The sequence below is a fragment of the Ipomoea nil genome, unplaced genomic scaffold (genome assembly GCF_001879475.1).
Source record: "Ipomoea nil cultivar Tokyo-kokei standard unplaced genomic scaffold, Asagao_1.1 scaffold1101, whole genome shotgun sequence".
Lineage (NCBI taxonomy): Eukaryota > Viridiplantae > Streptophyta > Magnoliopsida > Solanales > Convolvulaceae > Ipomoea > Ipomoea nil.
The window spans coordinates 128,225-154,455 of NW_017617529.1; the positions used below are offsets into that span (position 1 = coordinate 128,225).

The window sequence follows — 26,231 nt, forward strand, 5'->3', positions numbered from 1 at the left end:
AGAGTAATTAATTTTCATATTTAAAAGTTATATTACTTATTTTAAATTTCATATTGGACATTAATTTAATCATGCAATTCAAATATTATAACTAGTCTATCTACTATACTATACTATATCTACTATACTAATAAAAGCCCAAGAGAGTTAGACCTATAATGGGTAGAAAAAATGGCGGTTAAATTTTTTAATCAAATGAATGGCTCAGATTGATCAGATTTTAATTTTTCCTTAAGATTTCCTAATTTATCCTTAATGAATGTGATTTTTCGTTAACTTTTCCGTTAAATATTATTTTTCCGTTAATTTTTGTTAGTTCACCGTTAACTTACTCATTGATTTTAATTAGAATTTAAAGGTCTTAGGTTCGAACCTTATCCCAATCAAAGTTGGCATAATTAGTACTCTATTTTACTCTTATTAAATTAATTAAAAATAATAATTTAGTAGCTACAACAAAAAATAATACATATCATTTTTTAATTTAGAATTATGTGTCTACAATGTCTTTATTCAAAAAAAAAAAATTATTCATTATCAATAAATTAAATAAGAGAAATAATTATTGTATTTATTTTTCTCTAATATAAAAATTCTTTATATTCAAATTCAATTGATTATATTTGCTACATTGTCCCTACAATGTCTTTATTAAAAAAATAATTCATTATTAATAAATTAATTAAGAGAAATAATTTTATTAGTTATATTGTCTTTATATTTCTCCAATGTAAAAAATCTTTACATTCAAATTCATCAATTGATTATAATCACACATTGTCTATTACCTTTTTTGTGCACTATTTTTTTTTAAATTAAATATCAAAGTTATAATACAAAATAATGCTATATATTTATTTACCAAGTATTTTATTAATACCATGAAAAAATTAAAAAAATATAATTAATAAAGCTAATCTTATTAATTACTTGAAGGATTTGTTGACAAAGAGACTATTCAAATCACACAACAAATTGAAGTGAGAACAACTTCGCAATATCCTTGTTTGATAATCAGCCGTTAACAGTTAGCGTTAGTGGATTATATTAGCGAATTTGACCAGCGAATTATATCAATGGTTGGTAAAAAGATATTTGAAAAAATTAGTTGTTTAGATTAACATGTAAAATGACCTAAGGTAGTAGTAGTAGTGGGAACTATCTCGCAATGTCCTTGTTTGGCAATCAGTAGTTAGCTCTTCAATATTAGTATATACGGAGTATTTAATAATTTATGCCCTAATTTTTATTTTCTCTCCCTTATGTCCTGTATTTGGTTTCAACCATACCTATACAATTATTTTATTGACAACTATAATCAATCTTGACTATATTATCTTGCATTTGTAAACTTAGAATTGCCTATTTAAATACACAAATTTAATATTCAATTATCTATGCATGAACAATTCCAATATAATCTTGCATTGATATACTTTAAAATACTTATTTAAAAAAATATTGGGCATTATCTCAATCGCGCAATGCGCGTAAAAAACTAGTATACTAATAAGAGCCCAAGAAAGTTAGGCCTATAATGGGTAGAAAAAATGGCGGTCACAGATTTTAATCAAATGAATGGCTCAGATTGATTAAAAGATTGATAAGGTTTAAATTTTACACTAACATTTCCTAAAATACCCACACACCGTTACTAATTCCGTTAAAATTTTAAGAATTGCCGTTAGTTCACCGTTAACTTACTCATTGATTTCAATAATAAAAAAAAAAGGTCTTAGGTTCGAACCTCATCCCAATCAAAGTTGGCATATTTAGTACTCTATTTTACTCTTATTAAATTATATAAATAATAATTTAGTAGCTACAACAAAAAATTATAGATATGCATTTCTTTAATTTAGAATTATGTGTCCACAATGCCTTTATTCAAAAAAAATTATTCATTATCAATAAATTAAATAAGAGAAATAATTGTATTAGTTATATTCAAATTTATTAATTGATTATATTCCCTACATTGTCTTTACAATATCTTAATTCAGTGAAAAAAAATTATTCATTATCAATAAATTAATTAAGAGAAATATTTTCATTAGTTATATTGTCTTTATTTTTCTCAAATGTAAAAATTTTTACATTCAAATTCATCAATTGATTATATTCACTACATTGTCTATTATCTTTTTTGTGCACTATTTTTCTAATTAAATATCAAAGTTATAATACAAAATAATGCTATATATTTATTTACCAAGTATTTTATTAATACCATGAAAAAATTAAAAAAATATATATAATTAATAAAGCCAACCATATTAACTACTTGAGAGATTTGTGACAAAGAGAGTATTCAAATCACACAACAAATTGAAGTGAGAACTATCCTGCAATGTCCTTGTTTGACAATCAGCAGTTAGCGGATTATATTAGCGGATTTGAGCAACGAATTTATTTAATTATTAACATTGGGTAGAAAAAATGACCGCCAATTGTTAAATCAAATGAATGGTTCAAATTGTTCAGGTTTTAATTTTTTTTTAAAATTTTTCTAATTTATCCTTAATTATATGATTATCCATTTAACTTTTCCGTTAAATACCGTTAATTCACCGTTAGTCTAATTCTAATATTAACGTCTAATATAGAATTATAATTACACCATTAATCTTATTCTAATATTAAAGTCTTAATAGAACTTAACCACAAATCCTAATGTCGAAATCTCCTCAAACAATATTAGTATATATTTAATATTTTATGCCCTAATTTTTATTTGTTCTCCCTTATGTCCCGTATTTGGTTTCAACCATACCTATACAATTATTTTATTGACAATTATAATCAATCTTGACTATATTATCTTGCATTTGTAAACTTAGAATTACCTATTTAACCTGCACAGGCTTAGCTCAATGGGCAGTATTTGGGAGAAGAGACCAAGGTTTGAACCTCGGCGGCGGCAGTGCGGGAATTATGTCCAAAGTGGGCAGATTCCTTGTTCGTACTGGCATTTGGTCCTGTCTGCTAAACCATTGAGTCACCGTGATTTACAACTTCCTACAATGCTTTGTCGGGTCAGAGTGTGGGGGGCCCTTGGGGTAGGGGACTCAACCTTTGGGAGAAGAATTACCTATTTAAATACGCAAATTCAACCTTCAATTATCTATACATAAACAATTTCAATATAATATTGCCTTAATATACTTTAAAGTACTTATTTAAAAAAAAAAAAAAACATTGGGCATTATCCCAATCGCGCAATGCGCATAAAAAACTAGTAAAATATAATAAAAATCAATGATAATAAGGGTCGAACAAATATATTAGTGACCAAGACTATGTGGTCTAATGGTGTCCGGGTTGGACTTCCATTTATATGGTTGCGAGTTCAAGCCTCAACGACACACATATGTAAATTGTACTTTCTCTCTTGTATACTTTCACACACACACACATATATACTTAGGGGGGTGTATTCAATCATGACTTTCGTAGAGTTTTAAAGACTTTTATGAACTTTAAAAGTTTGGAGGTATTCAATTCAAACTTTTAGAGAGTCTTTAAAAGTCAGGCGGCATTCAATCAAAATTTTTAAAGAGTCTTTAAAAGTCGTGTGGTATTCAATTAAGACTTTTAAAGAGTTTTTAAAAGTCATGTGGTATTCAAAAAGTTATGAACTTTTGTAGACTTTTTAATTTTAAGACTTTTGTAGACTTTTCCTTCTCAAATATAAATAGTTGAAATCCAACCATCAACTCCAAGATTTCAAAATTTTCTTTCTAACAACTTTGAGTGTTTTCTCTCTCTATATAAACTTTATTTTTTCTCCATATTTAAACTTTATAAGCCTATCTAAATTCAATAAAATTATTTTTTTCTTCATTATCCTATATTTTCCTCATACCTAAACTCTACCAATTTTTCTCTCTCTCCTACATTTTAAAATCTTCATCTAAAAATTCAAAATAATATTATTTTCCTCATACCTAAACTCTAATTCTCCCTAAATACATGAACAAAGCAAAATTTTCATCGTCAAATTTTAATAAATGTTTCATAATATTCATATAAATACTTATATATTTTAATTTTTATTCTTTTTATGTTTATATTCGTAATATATATTTTTCCTTTTTTTTTTTAACAACAGGTTACTACGAATAGCGAACTATTGTTCGCAACAACAATTTGGGGTTGCAAACAGTAGCACCTTGTTGTTGTTCGCAGTCTCAAATTGCTATTGCAAATAATATTTCTTTGTGTGATGCCTAGCAATAAAAGTATAATTTTTTTATATATATTATTAATATTATATTTATATTTATATTTTTTATTTTATGCAACTTGTAATTATATTTTTAAATACTTTATTTGATCAATTCTTTTATTATAAATTTTATTGTTCAGTATTGTTATGAATTTCTAATGAAATAGTTTTTTTTGTTAATGTTTATTAATAATATATATATATATATATATATATATATATATATATATATATATATATATATATAAGTAATTAGTAAGTCTCAATATACTATGGATAAAAATAATAATATTGAGAATGCTGATGTAGGTGAAAAACTATATAATAAAAAGAATTTTATGATATATTATAAATGTTTTGTAAGAAAATTATAAATGATAAGAATCAAAATCATTGAAAGTTTGTAAGCATGTATTCAATTTAGAATTTCAATGACTTTTTATAGACTTTTTAAAATAAAAAGTTAATAAAAGTCTATGAATGTTTTTTATATAGACTTTAGAGTCCTATAAAGTTTTAAAAAGTTCTGAACGACTCTATGAAAGTCAATCAAAGTTTATTAAAATCTATCATTTTAAAAGTCTTTAAAACTCTACAAAAGTCATGATTGAATACACCCCCTTAATGTATTAATCATTTATTTTATCTTTTATATTTTTTTTTTTCTCATAATAGTTATAAGGTAATGTAAATTTTCATTTATTTTGATATATAGTTTCACCATTATTTTTGCTCATTGGATATTTTTATAGTGCATGTTTATAACTAGTATATTTAATGTTTAATAAACATATATTTTGTCAATCATATATAAAACAAGAAAAACACTAATTTTATCTATAACATTGTAAGATTTTCGTAAATGTATAATTGCTACATAGTCAATACAATATTCTCATAAGTAATCGTATAACCCTCAAATATCACATTTTAATTTAAAAGTAATAAATAATTTTTTTGAATATTACTGGCTCTATTACATTGTAGTATCTGTTCATATACTTTCTCAACCTATTAAAACACAAAGAACCAATAATGCCTTTACTAAGGCTCAAAGTCACAACCTTCCAAATGAAAGTCCAACCCGGATACCATTAGACCACATAGTCTTGGTAAATAATAAATACTTTATTCATGATTAATATTATAATTTTATTTTGACACGACATATCTCTCACAAGAGTCTTACTCAAATTTTAATAAACAATTTGCAAATTAAGCAGATAATAGGACAGTTGTATTTAAATGAGGTAGAAATCTGTCATCTTCTATGACAAGAATATAGTACAGCTAAATGGACTAGTAGGCTATTGTTTAAAGTAACAATTGAGATCATTATACAACAAAATAATTAAATTAATGTTGTTAGCTAGCGGCTACAACTCTAGATCATAAGGTCAAGTTTCACTAAAAAATAATTTTATTGGTTAGTTATTCTTTGTAAAATTGTTAATTTCATATAATTGATATTATAATATATAGAAAAGTTGTGAACGGCTGATGAGGCAAATGGCCTACTCATACTGTGAAGCGTGATCCTCCATGTGCATATAACAATTATAAATTGAAAGTGACGTTAGTGTGCCCTTTTGGTAAATGCATAAAATTTAATACTCTGGGCATATGTGAATCGAGATCAGAATAAGAATTAAATATTTGGTAATTATATGAATTTTGGTGAAAGTATTTTGTATATTTAGTAGTATGATGGAATTAGAATGATTACAAATATTAATATTTGTTTATATATTGTTGGAAAAATAGCATAAAATGATATGGAAAGATGTTATTTTGTGGTACAAATTAAATTTATGTAGGGTCCACTTTCGTTTGGGTTCTTCGTATAAGTGAGATGAAGAGATTGATATATTGTAGGCTCAAAACGGATAATGGGTGAATGAGAAATTGATTCTCAAAGTAGACTCATTTAAGTTGGAAAATGAAGGGGAAAGGCTTTAAAGTAGTCTTTGTCCCATATTAGTTTAGAAGGTGGGTTTGCATTACTATTTATACAAGAGTCTTTCTAAGATTTATTGAATTGTATAGCATAGATGCTATCTTTTGTGCGCAAGGGAATGCAAATCAAATCTCAAAATGAGCTTGAAAAGACTTGACTTGTGTACGCGGGTCCGAACCCATCAAAATTTTTACAACATCTACACCTACCTTTTAGCTCTCAAAATCTCTGTTCTTCTTCATTTCTTAGCCAAGTGTGTTTTTCCTTTGCTCTAGTTCACTGGCTTCTTTGCTTTAGTGATCAAACATAGAATTTTATCCTGGAAAACCTAGACTACAACACTCCTAGCCTATGTGATCTCATTCAAAGCCAAGTTTTGTATAATCTCAACTTAGTATTTGTGCACACTTGATCCTCATGTATTTTAATAATTTTGGTGCTTGGTTATTATATTGGCTTGAGAATGGAACTTGTGTGGAATGCTAAAATGATTCTTGAAACAAATTGTGTTGTAGCAAGTTGGATTGTGATTTGATAGGTTGTGCAAAGTAAGAGTATGATCAATTTCATTGCTAGGTTGGTAATTTAATTATTTCATGTCTTTGCTTGATGACAAACAGATGCTTAAGTGTGGGGGAGTTGATAAATGCTTATTTGCCTATATTTTTCCCCATTTCACTAAGTCATTTTGCTTATAGATCATTCCAAATTTCATGAGACTATGATTAAATTGTGTTATTTTGCAAGGAGTTTGGTTTGGAGAGCCTTGGAAGCAAAGATAAGTACTTTCATGCGTTTTGGATGCATTAGGAGTCAATGGGAGCCAAATATGAAGCTATGGAGATGGATAAAACACTTCCAACGGAGCCTAAGGGTGGTGTTTTCAATGGTCTTGGTTATTTGGGCAAACCAAAGCAAAAGAGAAGCAAAAGATCAATGCATTGAAATTCCCGGACCTACATGTCAACGTCTTAGTATTTGGACCATATCTCAGCCTAGGAATGTCCAAATGAAGTGATTTCTATTCCATTAGAAAGAAGACTAGAAGGGTTACAACTTTCACAAAGACCTCAAAGCTTAATTCTAAAAAAAAAAGGGTCAAAATCAGCCTACAAACTGAAGTTCCGTTGTAGATAGGATCTCGACGCGTCGATCCTTGGCAAAAAGCCCCGTTTTTCACCCTTTAAATGCTTGATGTGTTGAGACCCCCCGGTCTGCAGATTTCCAGCTTGCCCCTGCTCTTATTTAAGTGGGTTTTCACTCATTTCTCCACGGTTTTGACCTATGTTCGAACCCTAGTATTTTTCTACTCATTCCTTTCATATTTTAGTGTTAGATTAGGTTTAGATTTAGGTTTCTTAACACTTTTGAAACTAGTAATCTTGAATTTGAAGCTTGGATTCCAACATTTCAAGATTCTACCATCCAATTTCAATCGAGAAGCTTTCTATCCCTTATCTCTTTCTTTTGCAAGATTTATGTTTATTACTTGTGATTTTGCTTTACTTATGCTTATAATGTGTGATTAGTTAGCTCTTGGGCTTGAGTTAGGGTTGTATTATCTATCTTGATGCTTAGTTTGTGATTATTGCATAATGTGTAGAATCCTAACCTAGGGTTCATGTGTTTATGAGGGTGTTGTGTTTATATCTTGTTAATGTTTGATGCATGTACACATTCATTGGCATATATTTAGAGGATTCCTTGCCTCAACGAGAGTTGGGTGATGAATTCGAGCCACCCCTTGCATAGACCCAATTTCTTCCTACGAAAATAAGGGAAATTGGGGGTTTTAGATGCTTTGTGTGCTTGATGGACTTAGAATTGATACGTCATGAGAGTGGGGCAATTTCTTGTTCTAATCCTTGTTTATTAATCACGAGAGTGGTTCATAGACTATGATACCTACGTGCATTCCCACTTGATTCATTGGTTATTTGTTCTCCCTAATCCCATAGGTTGTTGAAGTATCTAGATGATAATGCTCCCTAGCTTGAGTCTTATTTCTTTGTTTTGTGTTTATATATTGTTAATATGTGTTTGTGATATCTCGTTTAATTATCGTTGCCTTAAACTCGTTTTTTGCTTAGCTTCTTGTTGATTTCCTAGTGCTAGTGTATAGTTGCTTGTGATTGCATATTACGTGTCATAACTCCCAATCCCTTGAGGACGACATTTCACACCCGTACACTCACCATCACTCATTTTTGCTACAATCAGATGTAGAGAAGTAAATATTATATGTAGTGAGGAAAAAAAAAGTGAATTGTGTCAATACCTCTCCTTGAAAGTGAGGAACTCGAGGTATTTATAGTTGAACAATATCTTCGTTGCAGTGTAGGAACTGTAAATCCTGACATCACTAGGCCATCTAATATCAAAAACGTTTTTAAATAGGTATAATCGAAACAAATAAATTTATACATGCCATTGGATTATTACTTACTATCATTGACCCTGGCTTTACAAAGTTGTTGTATAACGATCAGTGAATCTACCAAATGAGCATTATAGTAAGGCAAGACAGAATCCATGTGCTGATACCTATTTAACGTTTTTAAATAGGTATAATCCAAACTGTTGTCTTTTATACAAAAGACAACACTTTTCTTAAAAACTGTTGTCTTTCTAGTGTTGTCTATGTGCATTTTTCTTGTAGTGTCGTTTCACAGTGTTATTGTCAACCGATTCTCCCTGAGTAAAAACAAATCCATTCCATGCTAAAGGAAGTAGAATTATATAAATAAATAAGTTATCCTAAAAAATTACATACCGAGAATCTTCAATGACGAAATCAATCAACCTTTGAGGATTTTGATTGACTTGAATAACTTTTGCCTCAGTAATGGAAACTACACGGCCAATCAAATCTGTGAAAACCAACCAAACCATTTTAAGTTTGCAGTTATGTATGAATTATTAGATAATAAAAAAGGAATGCAAATAACACCCAATATAGAACGAAATTATAATTAAAAATTACCAATTAGCTGGTTGTTATCCACACATTCCGGAGCCTTCAACAACCCAAAATCCTTGAGTTTAAACATGTGTTTGGAAAAACTAAAATCATCTTGATCCGTAACGCTAATCAAAGTGTCATTGTTTGCTTTCATAATGTACTTGTGCTCGTACGACTTAAACCTTACGCGAGAGGTTTGCACAACAAAATTGTGAATACCATAGACTTTCCCTTCCTTCAAGAGTTTGTTGAATTTTTCGATAAATTCTTTGAGGATTTGTAAATGAATGGAAATTCCCTAAGGAAATCACCCATAAATAATAATAATATTAATTAATAAATAATATTATAAATTTTATAGCATTTTCTATCATGAATATATTAAAAATAGTAATAATTCATTATGTGATTATATTCTGTGAATAACAAATCTATTATGTGATTATATTCTGTAATGTATATTGAAGTTTGAGTGTCTAACATCCTATATATAATAAAGCTATATGGTCTTGTGAAAATTGAATGTTGCATTTAATTTTCACAATATCATATGACTTTAAGATGTGAAAGTCTTGTGAAAATTAAATGGGCTTTAAAATGTGAAAATTAAATGCAACATTTAATTTTCACATCTTAAAGCCATATGACTTTAAGAAGCATGCATGCAACCCCAAAGTTTATAAGTTTGAAATTAATATATAGCATAGTTGTGTGGCTTAATATTTAAGATTGTTGATGTGCATATTGAGGACTACGGAGACAAAGATGCGTTATTCGTGGATTCATCAGATACTATCCAACAACACTCTCCAACTTAATTGACGTGAAGTAGGCTTAGTAACATTAAGATGATATTCTCGAATTATTAGTTCTCATCTTTTATTGATTACACACTTAATTCGATAGTATTTGGAAGAAAAAAATCAATGTTCTAACTAAGATTGTGATTTTGGTCTTTTAAGGTCAATTGTATGTTGCTACATCTAGAGTTAGAAATCTCAAAGGTCTAAAAATTTTGATCCGTGAGGACTCTAAAATTGTAATTCAATTACTATTGTAGTTTACTAAGTTCTTAAAAATTTATAATATTAAATACTATGTACTAAATTTTTAATATAGTTTAAGATTTGTAGTAATCACCCACTTTAAATATTATTTTAATTGTAAATATATTTATGTTCATATAATTTTATCATAGGAATTCACACATAATAATTATTAAATAACAAAAATTTTATATATGAATAAACCTCATATAGTGTATATTCTTATAACATATTTTCCGTGCATCGCACGGGACAAATACTAGTACAACATAAAGCATAAATTCAGTGTTCTAAAATAAAACATTTAATCAGTATAGTCTGATTATGAGTCTGAATTATAGTATAAGTTTAAACTATAGTATTAATCAATTCCACAGAAATTCAGTGCCGGAAAAAAAGTGTATAAATGAAATATGTACCTTGGAGTCATAGAATAAGCACTCCAGTGTTTGTTGGTTGACGGCAGCACGTTGATATTCTTTGGACAAATAACAACGCATCAACCAGAGGCTTATATAGCTTTTCTTTGTCTTGAGGGATAGGTCGGGGGTAGAGACGTAATTTGAGTCCATTACTAAGCAATAAATAGATATATGAAAAATAGCAGAGAACAAATAGAAAATATATAATAATGGTATAATATCAGTCAATTAGTGATCCTTTTATATTTTCAGTTAATTAGTTATATCAGATTCATTTTCAGTCAATTATTCTTTCTTATTTTCAACCAATTAGTCAATTAGAATATAAGATGCAGTGATATTTTTACTTAATTTTCGTTCCATTTTTAATTGATGATGTAGAATATTATTATTGAAATATTTCTGTTTCATTTTTAATTTACATTTACTATTGTTTAAAATAATGTAGAATATTATTATTAAAATATTTTCGTCACATTTTTAATTAAAATGCAATGATCTGATCATTTCCTTCAATTTGCTTTCCTTTTATATTTGCCGTCAATTAGCAATATCAGATTCATTTTAAGCCAATTAGTCAATTAGAATATCATATGCAATGGTATTTCTTTACTATTTTTTTTTTGAATACTACTAATTCTATTACAATGCAGTATCTGTTCATAACTACTTTCTCAACCTATTAAAATATAAAGAGTCAATATCGCCTCCACTGAGTCTCGATCCCACAACCTCCCATATGAGGGAGCAACTTGGTGATGTAGGTTGCCTTAAACTCGTTGTTTGAAATATTTTCTTTCCATTTAGAGCATCCACATTGGTTGGGAAGAATGGGGAGATAATGTAAGAGTGATTAGGAAAGAGAGTGTGGGAGATGAGAGAAAAAAAAAAAGAAAAAACAAAACAAAAAAAAATTAAAAAAAAAAAAGTAGTCAGACGCGTGCAGTGCACGCGCCCGGCTTTTGCCCAAGGCTGTGCGCGAATGCGCACAGCCTTGCTTTTTTTTTTTTTTTTTTTTTTTTTTTTTTTTTTTTTTTTTTTTTCTGACAATCTCCTCACATTTGCAGGAGGATTCTTTTTCAATTATCTCCCCTCCACACTGGTTATTATCTCATGTAGGGAAGAATTAATGCTGAAATCTCCCCACAATATACACAAGTGTGGATGCTCTTAGATGGAAGATATGAGTAAGAGATCTTTCCATTTAGATGGAAGATATGAGTAAGAGAATGATGTTTGAGTTTCTTAACTTCTTAGAGATGACCTTGACTGGTCGACTTAAGCCAACTATACTTATTGCTACGTCTTATGCTTTTGCTTTACTATTGATGATGTAGAATATTATTATTGAAATATTTCTGTTCCATTTTAAATTTTCGTTCAATTTTTAATTTATGTTCCATTGTTTAAAATTGTGAAAGATTTATGATATAATTGTGATTTGATTTATTATACTGTGTAATATTATTGTGAAAAATTAAAATGCAATGATCTGCCCATTTCTTTTTCTATTTTAGTCAATTGTAGATAATTTTTAATTTTCAGTCATTATTAATATTCATTTCCTTTTCCAATTAATCTAACTTCCGTTCCTTTTTTAAAAAAAAAAAATTTCAGTCATTTATTAATATTTATTTCTTTTTCCAATTTACTTCATTTTCGTTTCACTTTTAATTGATGATGTAGAATATTGTTCTGAAATATTTCTGTTATTTTTTTAATTTTCGTTTCATTTTTAATTTACCTTTACTATTTATTATTATTTGGGCAGAAAATCAAATAAAATAATTTTATTTTTAGTTATAGTATAGATGATAAAACTAATATAAAAATTAGTACAAATTAAACAAGCATGTTTTGAATGAAACAGTACGTAACGGTTTGCTTTGTACGATATGATGTAGTACATTGTACTACACATCTTTGCATGGTAAATCCATTGAAAGTCCAAAGTAAAAGGAAAATATGATAATATTTAGAATATGAGTTAATTTTTATTTATTTATTTTTGTTTGGTTTTAAAGGTGTCAGTATATTTTTAATTTTTTTAAAGCATCATATTTTGATCGTATTATTATGAGTGTGAGTATTAAAAATTTAAATGATGTTGTTGGCCGTGGTGAATATTTGATTATTAAATTAATTATTTTAATTGGACTAATTGTACTAATATTTACTCCGTATTTAATTGGGTTGATTAAATGGCCCAATAAATTGTTTGTTGGATTGTTAGCCCAACTTGAAGGAATACAATCATTATTGTATGGACCATGGTCCACACAAGTTGTGTGAACCATATTTTGTCTACTGTAAAATAATGTACATTTAGTACAAAAATAATGTACATTCAGTACAAAAATAATGTACATTATATTCAGGGGATGTACATTATTTTTATTATGAGTGTACATTATATTTTATAATGTACATTCAGTACAAAAATAATGTACATTTAGTATATTAAAAATGTACATTTTATTATGGTCCACATAACATTATGTGGACCATGGTCCATACAATAATTTGCCGAAGGAATATTTAATGGATTTGGACCATGCTATTTGGATAATTGGGCTGCTTAATTGACGGAGTTTGATTTGGTTGGGCCCATCACAATTATATGTAGATTATATAATTTGGGTGAATTTTGGATAATTGGATATTATTTGAAATTGGATGAAATCATGAACTTGAACGTGATGGTGTTCAAATACATTTCTCATATTTAATTCAAATATTTAAATTAAATTGAAAATTATCCAAAAAGATCAAGTTTGTTAGATTTCTCATACACTCACCACTATAAATAGTAATTTCATTTTAGAAGAAAATGAGCTCCGAAGATCTGCATATCGAAATTCTGTCGGAATCTCGCCAAGATATCATCTGGAACCGACATACATGTGTTGATGATCATGACATTTGAGTACCGGAAACCCTTCTTTGAAGATCAAGCTGCATATAAGTCATTCTTTAAAAATCAAGTTGCATATAAGCTCTTTATTGAAGAACAAGCTAAGCTACTTAACTCCGGATCCCATTCAGAAAGGAACTAAGATAATTTGGCATACTTCCCAGTCAACACACTTCCAATAGGCATACTTAGCTTCCAGTAGAGAATCAGAGGACTTCTCATATCTAGAGATTATACCCCTTCACGTTTGATACATAATACTTGTAACCGACACTTTGAATTTAATATATACAATTCAAGTTTTCGCGTTTACAATGAGATGATCTTTTTTGGACTTACCTCAAAAAAACTGTTTAAATAGCGTCAAATGCAATGACCTTTCGATCTATTCAGTTCAAAGTGTTAATTTTTTTTTAATCCTAAATTTATACGTGTCATTTCACTTTTACTTTTTTTTTTTTTTTTTTTCAGAACATCCATGTTGGTCCTAACATTATTGTGGCGTAGTTATTTTTTGTCTTAAGTCAACAAATATGTTTAAATGACATTAAAAATGACATTTTATTTTATTTTATTTGAAGAACAAGCTAAGCTACTTAACTCTGGATGCCCTTCAGCAAGGAACTAAGATAATTTAGCATACTTCCCGTTCAACACACTTCCAATAGGCATACTTCCAGTAGAGAATCAGAGGACTTCTCATATCTAGAAAGATTATACCCCTTCACGTTTGATACATAATACTTGTAACCGAAAAAAAATGACGTTATTAACCACTCAAAATCTTTTTTTTTTTTCTTCTTCTTCTTGGTAATAGAACAATACAAAGGTTCTACATCTTCAAAAATCATATACATTGATCATACATTCATTGGTAGCATAAATAATCCATAATTTATTCATAGTATAATGAAGCAAAAGTTGTTACCAATACATAAGTCTACCGCAAAACTCAAAAAAGTACAATTGAAAAAAGACAAGTCTACTTCATGACAAACTTGAAGTCTACTTCATAAAAATCCAGTAACATACACCTCTGAAGCCCCCTAACAATAGATTGATTTAAAATGTTTTTTTTGAAATATAGTTGTGGATTATTGTAAAGTAATCTTGTAGATTTTTATGAAATAGACTTATACACTGGATTTAAAGTTGGTCATAAAGTAGACTTGTGATTTTTTAATTACACTTTTTTTTTTTTTTTGAGTTTTGCAATAGATTTATGAATAGGTAACAGTTTTTGATCAATTATGATATGCATGAATAATGAATTATTTAATGCTATCAATGAAAGTGTGAACAATGCATGCATGTTATTTTTTGAAGAGGTAGAACCTTTGCAAAGTTTTATTACCAGGAAGAAAAGAAAAAAGAGAGGACTTTGAGTGGTTAATAACACCATTTAATGTCAATTAAACATATGCATTGATGTAGGACAAAAAATCATCATGCGATAAAAATGTTAAGACAAACGGGAATGTTCTGAAAAAAGGACAACTAAAAGTGAAATGACACATAAATTTAGGAGGCTAAAAAATGAAAAAGAATTAATACTTAAAACTAAATAGATTGAAATGTCATTGTATTTAACGTCATTTAAAAGATTTTGTTGAAAGTTAACCAAAAATAGTCATGCAACAATAACTAGAACCAAAGAGAAATATTTTGAAAAAACGGACTAAAATAGACTGACATTTATAAATCTAAGACAAAAAATGAAATTAACTCTTATAATATATTTATAATATTGTATTATAACATACATAACTTTATTTTGTTAAATATAATATAATTAATTGAGTGTGGCACTAATAATTGACACATCTTGTGATTTATCTCTTCCACCAATTTCTATGACAAAAATGGTGAGGTGCTACTGTTTTCATTGAGTCACACTTGTGTGAGACTGTCTCACGGATTGTGATTCGTGAAATGAGTCGAAACTAGGATAATTGTTTGTTACTTATGGGAATCATTAACACTTATTATTACAAAAAAATTTAATACTAAATTGAAATAAATAAAATGTTACTTGTAATAGATATTGTAATATTTATATGTGAAATTGTAATACTATTTAGGGTAAAATGATTGTTACTAATGATAAATATTATAATACTTATAATTAAAATTGTGATACTTACAAAGTGTAATTCTTATATAAATATTGTAATACTTATATGTGAAATGTTAGTTATGAAAGAAATTGTAATACTTGTTGTAGAAAATTTAATAGCAATTTGATTTAAAAATAAATTAATACTTATGATATGATAAATATTGTAATACTTATATGTGCGATTGTGATACTATTTAAGGTCAACTTGATTGTTACTAATAATAAATATTACAATACTTATAATTGAAATTATGATACTTACACACCCAATTATCTATATATAATGCGACCTGTCTCAAGGATCACACAAGTTTTTGCCATTTTCATTAAAGTTTCATTTTGCTGCTAGCAAGTGAAGAAGGACAAAATTAGTAGATCTTAAAATCTTGAGATCTAGTGTAGATAGGAGTTATCCTAATCTATCTTTATCTATAAATTTGAACTCTAAACTTTAAGAAAAATTATTAGATATTCATTATAATAATGTTAAATTCATACTTCCTTTTTTTTTTTTTTGAAAAGAGCCTGGGCGGCATTCATTGGAAATATGCTGAAATAGAGTGTGACGGACCACTGTCCGAGTACATAGGTGCTGAATAATTAAAGGCCGAAGTGGCTAAAATATGTGCTAAACAATTATCTGATCTAGGAACATAATTAACTGAAACATAATCAAAGGAAACCATCCGGTTTCTGCAGGTGTCAATGGCATAGCCGAGGTACGAACGTGGTGTTTCCTTCGGTTGCGATAAATACTGTTGTAGTGACAAACAGTCCGTTAGTATGTCTACCGATCTCTCTCCACGATCCCATAGCCAGGATAATACTTCTTTACATGCAATTGCTTCTGCCATAAGCGGGGAAAAACAGTCTATCAATGGCGCCTGTAGAGCTGTGATATACGATCCCTGTTCGTCTAGGAAAATTGCCCCAACAGCGGCCTTACTTGTGGCCTGGAAAAAGGCCGCGTCAAAGTAACATCTCTTCCGTATGGAGGCAGCCGCAAGGAGTGTGGGCAGAACGGTACCAGGCTGCAATGCCGCACTTTGGTGCTGCTCGGGGATTGCCGTGGCCAGTCCACGCGGAGCACGTTGCTGCATCGGGCGGTCCGGGTGTGCTATTTGCCATGCCCGGATCGCTGCGGTTACAGTTGCAATTATCTTTTGTGGTCTGGGCAAGTATGCATCCCACACAGCTCCATTCCTCGCTCGCCATATATAGTATAGTAGGCCTACTGCATAAATAATTCCATCATCATCTAGAATATTTAATATGTCATTAAACCAAACATGGAAAATATCTGTGATAGTACTGGGGATTGGAAGGCGAGATTGTGCCCAAATGTTCCTTGTATAATCACATTCAACCAAAGAGTGCATAACATTCTCATGCATAATCCCACACATAGCACATGCTGGGCTAATCTCCACTCTCTTTATAATGAGGTTCGTTGTTGTGGGCAATATATTATTCAATGCTCTCCATAAAAATGTTTTCCATCTCGGGGGTACTCTGAGCTTCCATAATTTGGGCCATTTATCAAACATCCCTGTCGTCTGTACATAATTTCCCACTATTTGCCTGTAACCGCTTTTAACTGAATATTCACCTGTTATATCACCATGCCAATACCACATATCCTCATAATCTGGTGCCACTGGTATTTTCAATATCCGTGTCACATCCTTCGGAATGAAAATATCAGTCAAAATATCCTGGTCCCAAGCCGTCGTTTCTTGATTTATTAATCCCATTACAGTTGCCTGTGCCAAATATGGTGGTTTGTCAGTGATTATTTTCGCATTATTCTCATACTGAAGCCATGGATGATCCCAGATAAGAGTTCCTTTCCCATTCCCAATCCTGCGCCTGACTCCCCCACAAATTAATTCCTGTGCAGCCATAATACTACGCCAGCAGTAACTTGGGTTATTTCCTATACAAGCATCAAAGAATGTCCCTTTAGGATAGTACCTGGCTTTATATATTCTGGAAACCAGTGATTCAGGTTTGGTGAGTAAACGCCAGGCCTGTTTCCCCAGCATAGCTAAATTAAAGGCATGCAATTCTTTAAAGCCCAATCCCCCATACTTCTTAGGGATGCATAATTTATCCCATGCCTTCCAATGGATGCCCTGATCATCCTTAGATCTCCACCAGTAACGATTCATAGCTCTCTCAATGGCTGTGCAAGTATTCATAGGTAGTAAAAAGACACTCATAGAAAAGGTGGGCATAGACTGTGCCACACTTTTCAACAATACTTCCTTACCCGCCTGTGAAAGCAATTTCTTATTCCAGGACCCAATCCGCTGTCTTACCTTATCATCAATATATGAGAACACTGCTCTCTTATTCCTGCCCACAAACGATGGGAGTCCTAATTACCTCCCAAAATTCGGAGCCTGAACCACTCCCAATATACTGGCAACCTCCTCTCTATGCTCATCCCGCGTATTCTTACTATAGCAAATACTTGACTTATAGTAATTCACTGCTTGCCCAGACATTTCCTCATACACCGATAAACACTGTTTCACCACATTGGCTTCCTGCGCAGTTGCTCTAAAAAAGAGCAAGCTATCATCTGCAAAAAATAAGTGAGATATAGGGGGGGCTCCCCTAGCTACTCTGCACCCGTGTAGATCTCCTCTCAATTGTGCCTGCTGTAGTAACAATGAAAGTCCCTCAGCACAAATAATAAAGAGATAAGGTGACAGTGGGTCACCCTGCCTTAATCCACGAGTCGGGACGATCTGGTCACTTCGTGTTCCACTAACCAGTATACTATATGAAATTGAGGTCACACACAGCATTATCAAATCCACCCACCTTTCATCAAAGCCCAACGCTAACATCATACCACGCAGGAAGGGCCACTCCACTTGGTCATAGGCTTTAGCCATATCCAGTTTCAAAGCCCCCCACCCTGTGACTCCACATTGTTTTCTATTCAAAAAATGTCCTACCTCAGCAGCAATCAAAATATTATCCGTTATTAGCCTGTCAGAAATAAAAGCACTTTGGGTGTCAGATATAATATCCCCCATAAGCGGTTTCATCCTGGCAGTTATAACCTTAGCCATAATCCTGTACACCACGTTACTCAGAGCTATCGGTCTATAATCCGAGACCATCTCAGGGGTTTTTTTCTTTGGGATCAATATTATATTTGTATCATTCAGGCAAGTTGGAAACGAGCGAGTATTAAGACAATTCATAATATAGGCCGATACATCACCACCCACTATATCCCAAAAATGCTGGTAGAAGCCCGGATTCATTCCATCCGGTCCTGGTGCTTTGTCAGGAGACATTGAAAATAAAGCACTCTTTACCTCACTAGCATCAAAAGGCCGCAAGAGCAACTCATTCTGTACTTGTGATACCCGAGAGGCTATATTTCCAAAGAATTCCCCACTATCTCTTGGGGAGTCGGAGGTAAAGATAGTCTTATAATAGTCGTAGATAACGTTCCTCATGGCTTCACCCTCCACCCAATCCCCACTACCATTCATAATTTTTAAAATAGTATTCTTTTTCTTGCGATGAGATGCATACCTGTGGTAGTATTTCGTGTTAGCATCCGCGTTCTTTAGCCAATGCTGCTTGGCTCTCTGCCTCTAGTATGTGTCCTCCTGGGCCTCAATACGACATAGGCACTCCTCCAAACGTTGGAACTCAGCCAATGAGACCGGATCATTACACCCCCTCAGACGCAACTGTTCATTCCGCAGGTTTCTGATCCGCTCACCAAACTTATGAAAATGCTCTCCTCCCCAACGCGATAAACGATGTCCACAAATAGAGATACATTCCTGCAACCCTCTTCCTGCGCCATCGTTCCATGCCTTCTCCACCACATCCCTACATCCTTCATCATGCAGCCATGCCATCTCAAAACGAAACCCTCTTCTCAGACCACCCGTCCTTTCCCGAAGATTCAGAATCCCAAGGAAAAGAGCAGAATGATCGGACTTTCGGGTTAATATATTTTGCACACTAGCATCCGACACAATCTCCCGCCATCTTTGGCTAGTCAAGACCTTGTCTAACCTTTCCTCTATCCAATTCGGTGTGCCTTTTCCTTTTTCCCAGGTAAACGGATATCCCATCATTGGCATCTGCGCTAATCCACATTCCTCTATAGTCTCACCGAATCCATGCAATAAACTCAGAGGATGAGGGTTCCCCCCCCCCCCGCCCCCCCCCCCCCCCCGCTTCTCAGATTGATAAAGTAAATCATTAAAGTCTCCAATCATCACCCATGGTAGATTTGATCTGCCAGCTAAGGTACGAATAAGATTCCACGAGTCTCTCCTCTGACCCCTCTGCGAAAAGCCATAAAATCCAGTCATTCTCCACTTCTCAAACCCCGGCATAGTCACCTCAACATCCACATAGTTTGCGGAATAACTAATCAATGTCGCTGTATTATTTTCTCTCCACAACAAAGCCAATCCACCACTCAAACCAGAACTGTCAATACAAAAAAGTCCATCAAAACCAAGTTTAACCCGAAGACGCTCGCATGATCACGGTCAACCTTGGTTTCTATGAGAAATACAAAGTCGGGTTTCTTGGAGGACACCATGTCCTCAATCACGCGAACTGTCTGTGGATTACCCAAGCCACGACAGTTCCAACTTAAGGTACTCATTGGGACCGGCGGACCTGATCCACAGGTCCCGCCATCAAAGAATCAGAATCAACAACCATGTCCCAATTCAAAGCACTCACCTCCCCAATTTCCGTCCTCCTTCTTTTCGGATCAACCCGAACCCCCACCCCCTCACCGCCAACGCCCTCACTGCCCAACCCACCCACACCGCCGATATCCGAACCCACCCGAGCCGTAGGTTGAGACACCTCCACCCGAGTTTGTTCACTCCTTCCAACCCCAACTCCCACCGCCATTCCCCTTCTCCCACTCCCATAGCCAATCTCACGCCTCCTCTCTTGGCCTAGTTGAAACCATTTTTCCCCCAACACCTTGGCCGAATTTGTACCCCCCGCCCTCATCGACGCCCCAAACGGATATTGTTCCGGTCTCAACAACGAACGGCGAGCTTGTAAGCAAAATTTGTCCGTATGGCCCATTCGTCCGCAAAAAAGCAAAACATGTGGAGGCGTTCATATTTGAAATTAATCCATGTCCAGGACCCATCTCTCAGAATCATCTTCATCCCCCGCTTCAAGGGGTTTGAGACATCATGGGTGACTCTAACTCTATAGAAGGAAGTCCATTGTCTCTCAAAATTTCGTTCATCATAGCGCAAGAACACCCCAACATAGTCTCCAATTCTTTCCAACACTTTAACCGTACGGTATCCCTGGGGGATGTCCGAAACCTGTACCCATAAGTCCACAGTATTAAGACTAACCTGTAACGGATCCTCACCATCATTCAAGACCTGGCATAGCAGCGTCGCATTCTCAAACGCCCAAGGACCCTCATCCATAACCCGCTTCATGTCCGGCTCATCAAAGAAGGTGAACAAGAACAAATTGGGCTGCACATCCGTTATCTCAATACCCATCAGAGGCTTCCAAGCCGAAGCCATAACACGCTTCATCACCTCGGTCTTGAGGATCCGATCTATCAAAAACCGGCCAACAATGGTCCAGGTTTCCTTCGCCGCCGGTAGGGTTTGGATGCCGAGTTCTTCATCTTCGAACCGGACACCTTGTTCTTCATCGTCCAGCGTGATCTCTGCCGTGTGTGTTATTATCTCTTGCACGTCATTCGGAGGTGAGCAGGCTGCTTCAATGGTGCTGTTCGCATGTACGTACGCCATAACCCTAGATCGCAGGGGGGAAATTAGGGAAACCCTAGGACACAGGGAGAGAAAATTGTACATATCAAACATACTCATACTTCCTTTTTATTTTAACTTAATTAACACCATGTGATTGCTAGCAAAACAAAGCTTATAAACTTATTTTAAGTTAGTCAATAAGTACATTCAAAAAAAAAGTTAGTCAATAAGTTAATTAATTTATCTTCATTTATGCATTTACTTGTTTATTTATAGGATTAACTAATATTTGATATACCACTGATATGATTTGGTATGATATATGATATGTATACACTATCATTTAATTATAAGCTAAGGTACCACCTCAATTTAAAATAAATACAAAAATAAAGATTTTTTTTTACAATTAAAATAAATGATAATCTCTAATTAAATACTAAATCATTAAAAAAAAAAAAAAAAAACCTTCTTAGCATTATTAGAAGATTGTAAATGACATACATAACAAACTCAAATTTAGACAGATCGAATTGGGGCAGTAATTTAATTTCATAAAAATGATAAATATGCTATCATTTCATATTTAATGGCATCTAATTTGTAATTTCCTAATAGTGTATAGAATTACAAATGAAATTATACTCCATATGTTGTAATTCTAATTTTAGCGTTAATTTGTTAAAGATCTTGTGGTCGAGCGACATAATTGGCCTAGCGTTACTTGTCTAGATTACTATTTAATTATTTATTGATCAAATCAATTTTTTCTTATTCGTTATCTTATTTAGTATTTTTTTTATTTTTTAAACTTAATTTTTGTGTGTGTTTATTTTAATATAATTTTTAAATATATAAATTTTATATATTAATTACAAATTAAATATTATGAAAAATTAATTTGTAAATAACATGATTCACAAAAATACAAACAAAACATGGGACCAAATGAGTAATAAATATTAAAAATGAGAAAATAAGGCTTTTAGTCCCTTAATTATAGGACTATAGTTGACTTTGCCTCTTAATTATTGAGACCTTCACATTTTGATTTAGTCAATTATTTATTATCTCGGTGGCGAGTTTAGTCCCTCATTGACAAATTGAGGAATTGTATGACTCAATCTATCACAAATATATTTAACACATTTTATGACTAATTAATTAAATATAACACTGCTAAGCACCTTGTGTTCAGATAGCATGTAGTGACTTCTCTCATATAAGAGGTCATGAGATTAAACTTCAGAGTATACATTTATTACAATCTAATAAAGTCAGAAGACTGTTTGATTTTTATGTCAGATGGTAAAAAGTGGCGTTCCCACACTTCTCCTTTCACTTGTTTATGTTTAATGTTCTATTTTAAAAAATGTCATTATTTCTTAAAAAAAAAAAGAGTTAATGAACAATTTGGTCCCTTAATTATTAGCGAATTATCAATGTAGCCCCTCAATTACTTATTCATCAATTTAGTCCACAAAAAATAATTATTTTTAGTCGATTTAGTCCCTCCGGTTGTCGATTTGAGAGTTGATGTCAGAATTAATTCTCTCAAGTGAAAAGCAAAGCTGATGCGAGAATGAGATAATTCAAAAAGAATCCTCCTACAAATGATCAAGTGCATGCGCTCGGTGGCGCGTCAGGCACGCCTGACAGTGCTAATTGTTATTATTATTATTTTAAATTTAATTTTGCTTTTTTTTTTTTTTTTTTTTTTTTTTTTGTTCTTTCTCCTCTCATCTTCTCCTTCTTAATCACTCTTACCGTCTTCCCTCTAATATCCCAATTGATAATGCCGCTCTAATATAAAATTTTGCTTGGAAGTGTCGCCTGCAGTAGGGTGTAGGGATGGGAAACCACTTTAGGAAAATACAATATTGATTATTAAAATGACATTAAAACTAATTATACAAATAAAAAAATGTCGTGGTATTTTTATAAATAATTAATTTTATTTACAACAAATATTAAATTTTCTTTTTATTTATAATATTAGATTAGGTGTTTTTCAACATTGTAACTATTTTCTTCATATTATTGTAAGGAAAATAATCAAATAGACCCTTCGATCCAACTATTAGTAAAAAAGTAATTAATAAGTTCTTAAACTTTAAAAAATTCCAACTAAAAACTCAAACTATTTAAAATCATGCATCCAATTTCTTTTGACTATTTTTTGTTATCCGAAAAAAGAAATTTTATTAAAAAATTATTTCTAAATATTTCAGTCATAGTAAATCAAAATTCGAGGCATGTATCATTCATGCTTTCCTTAAACCTTATTCACTTCCTACTGAGAGTGCTATGAACGTTGCAACATCAACTTCCTATGAAACAATGGATTATAATGAGTATATTTTAGCACTCAAATATATCATTTTCAACGAACTTGAACAAATGAGCACTTCAAATGTTATACAGAAGTATTGGTAGAATTTGAGAGCATTGAGGGAATTTTCGTATGAAGAAAATCATAATTTTGAGGGTGTCAAAAGTTCTTAAATATTCTGTTAACACAATTTTTAGGTCAAAATACCTATAAAGTTCCTATATTATAGTGTTTTGTTTAATTTAGTCATTGTACTTTTATTTTGTTCAATTTAGTTCCTTTACTTTAAAAAGTGCTGAAACTAAAGACAATTGTCTAAATCTCGTTAGGAACATGGTTGTAATTATTTATTTTAGACATACTAATTTAATATATTGGTGGTAAAAATAACTAATTTTAAATATTTATAAATTAAAGTAATATATGAGTAGAAATATAAATATTGTCAACGCTACGTAACTTAAGTTAATGGTAATATTAACACCGTTAACTATTGTCCTTAATTATATCACTTTTTACATGGATTAAATTAAATTAAATAAAAATTTAAGAACTAAATTGAACAAAACGCTATAGTACAAGGACCTCGGAGGTACTTTGACCCAATTTTTATAGGAGAATGACATTCATTAGTACTAACGCATTAAGAATTGAATTTAAAATTCAAATGAATAACTCTCATAACTAACAAATCAAACAGAATAATTTTGATGCCACCAAGTTAAGTTTTAGATAATAAATTGAAACTAATCATAATTAATTCCTAAACGGCTATGTCAAACGTGCTACGGTTCATAATTAATTCCTGAGCTGATAGCCTTGGACAAATGTTGTGAAGAGGCTGAGTGGTTATGCCATTTTCTAGAGGATATTTCTAAAGTAGATCCATTTGAGTTGGAAAAATGAAGGGAAAAAGTGAAGCTTTTGTCCCATATTGGTTTTGAAAGAGAATTTGCCCCACTATTTATACAAGAGCTTTTTTTAGGCTTATTGAATTGTATAGCATAATTGCATAAAGGTTCTCTCTCGCGCGCAGGGGGGTTGCGGGGGTGCAAATCAAATTTCAAACTAAGATCGAAAAGGCTTGATCCAAACCTAAGTTCACGTGCGGGCACGAATGTCGTTCGGAAATTGGCAGGCCTTGCGAGCTATGTTATGCCAACCTTCCGAATTATTTTTCCAACGAGCTAATGGTCCGGTCTACCGCAGCAGTAGACCCGCGGTATGTACCGCCTTGGACTACCGGTACGTGTGCTGCGGTTCACGTCTACCAGTGTACATAGCGCGGTACACACGATCCATTTCCGGAACGGTACACGCGGTGCGCGGTATATATATATATAAGCGATCGGGTGAAACAATTGCCTTTAAGTGAAAAATAAGGTTAAATTATATCCATTGATAGAGTCCAGATCAAGGGTCCAAATTAGAGATGTTTAAAAAGAAAATGCAGTGACATTATAGAATTTTATTTACATAAGTTATTTTTATTTTATTTTTTTTTTTGTTTTTGGGTGCATATTTTACCTTCTTGCAGAGCACAATGTTATGTCTTATAGAGCACAACTAAATATTGTCCCGTGCGATACACGGGATGAATATTAATTAATTTTATAATATAAATATTTAGTTGCTAATATGCATCTTAATAAAAACATACAATCAATTTTGTAAAATAGAAATCATTAAATTGTATTGCATTACAAAATTTACAAAAAAAAAAAAAAAAGAAAAAGAAAAAAAAGCCTAGATATAAATATTACCATTTACCAAATATAATTACAAATTTTTAAATACTTCCTGGTAGACAACATTTATTATTACAGAAGAATACTCTCCATTCTCACCTAAAACGACTTTAAGACCATTGGAATTGTTAATTCTAGACAAAGTCACATATAAATATATAATTGTCCATGTTAGCATTATGATTTATGAAACTATTTTGGCATTCTAATTTATGAAACTGTTTTGGCCTAGGTTTTGTGCTAGGCATCTTCATAGAAACATGAAGCTTGCAGGGTTCAATGGGAAATCTATTAAAGACAACCTGTAAGAAGTAACAAGAGCTACTACTATCAACCATTTCACACAAGCCATGAACAAGTTGAAGACACTGGATGCAAATGTTTATGCTTGGTTGATTGAGAAACATCCATTTGAATGGTCTAGGTCACACTTCACAACTACTTCACACTGTGACATTTTAGTCCATAACATTTGTGAATCTTTCAATGCTGTAATTCTAGAAGCTAGGGAACAACCATTACTGTCTTGCATTGAGAGCTTGAGGAAAATCTTGATGAATAGATTTTTTGAAAATAGACAAAAAGGAATGAAGTGGAATGCACCTGTGTGTCTTAGAATAGCTGAAAAAATAGTTGTAAATGAAAAACATGCTAGGAGCTATATGAGAATTCAATGTGATGAATTCAGATTTGAAATTAAAGGGGTGTATTTCCATGTGTTTTAGCAGCATGAGGTAGATTTAG

General features: G+C 31.9%; 2 protein-coding genes across 2 annotated transcripts; both read right to left on the reverse strand.

The window, feature by feature from the left end:
* Positions 1-19,271: 19,271 nt before the first annotated feature.
* LOC109183144 lies at positions 19,272-19,772 on the reverse strand. The gene has a single exon (XM_019333328.1). The coding sequence runs from the start codon at positions 19,770-19,772 to the stop codon at positions 19,272-19,274; it is 501 nt and encodes a 166-aa protein (XP_019188873.1).
* Positions 19,773-20,699: 927 nt separating this feature from the next.
* Positions 20,700-21,446, reverse strand: LOC109183145. The gene has a single exon (XM_019333329.1). It carries the CDS (start codon positions 21,444-21,446, stop codon positions 20,700-20,702), a length of 747 nt encoding a protein of 248 aa, XP_019188874.1.
* Positions 21,447-26,231: the final 4,785 nt, after the last annotated feature.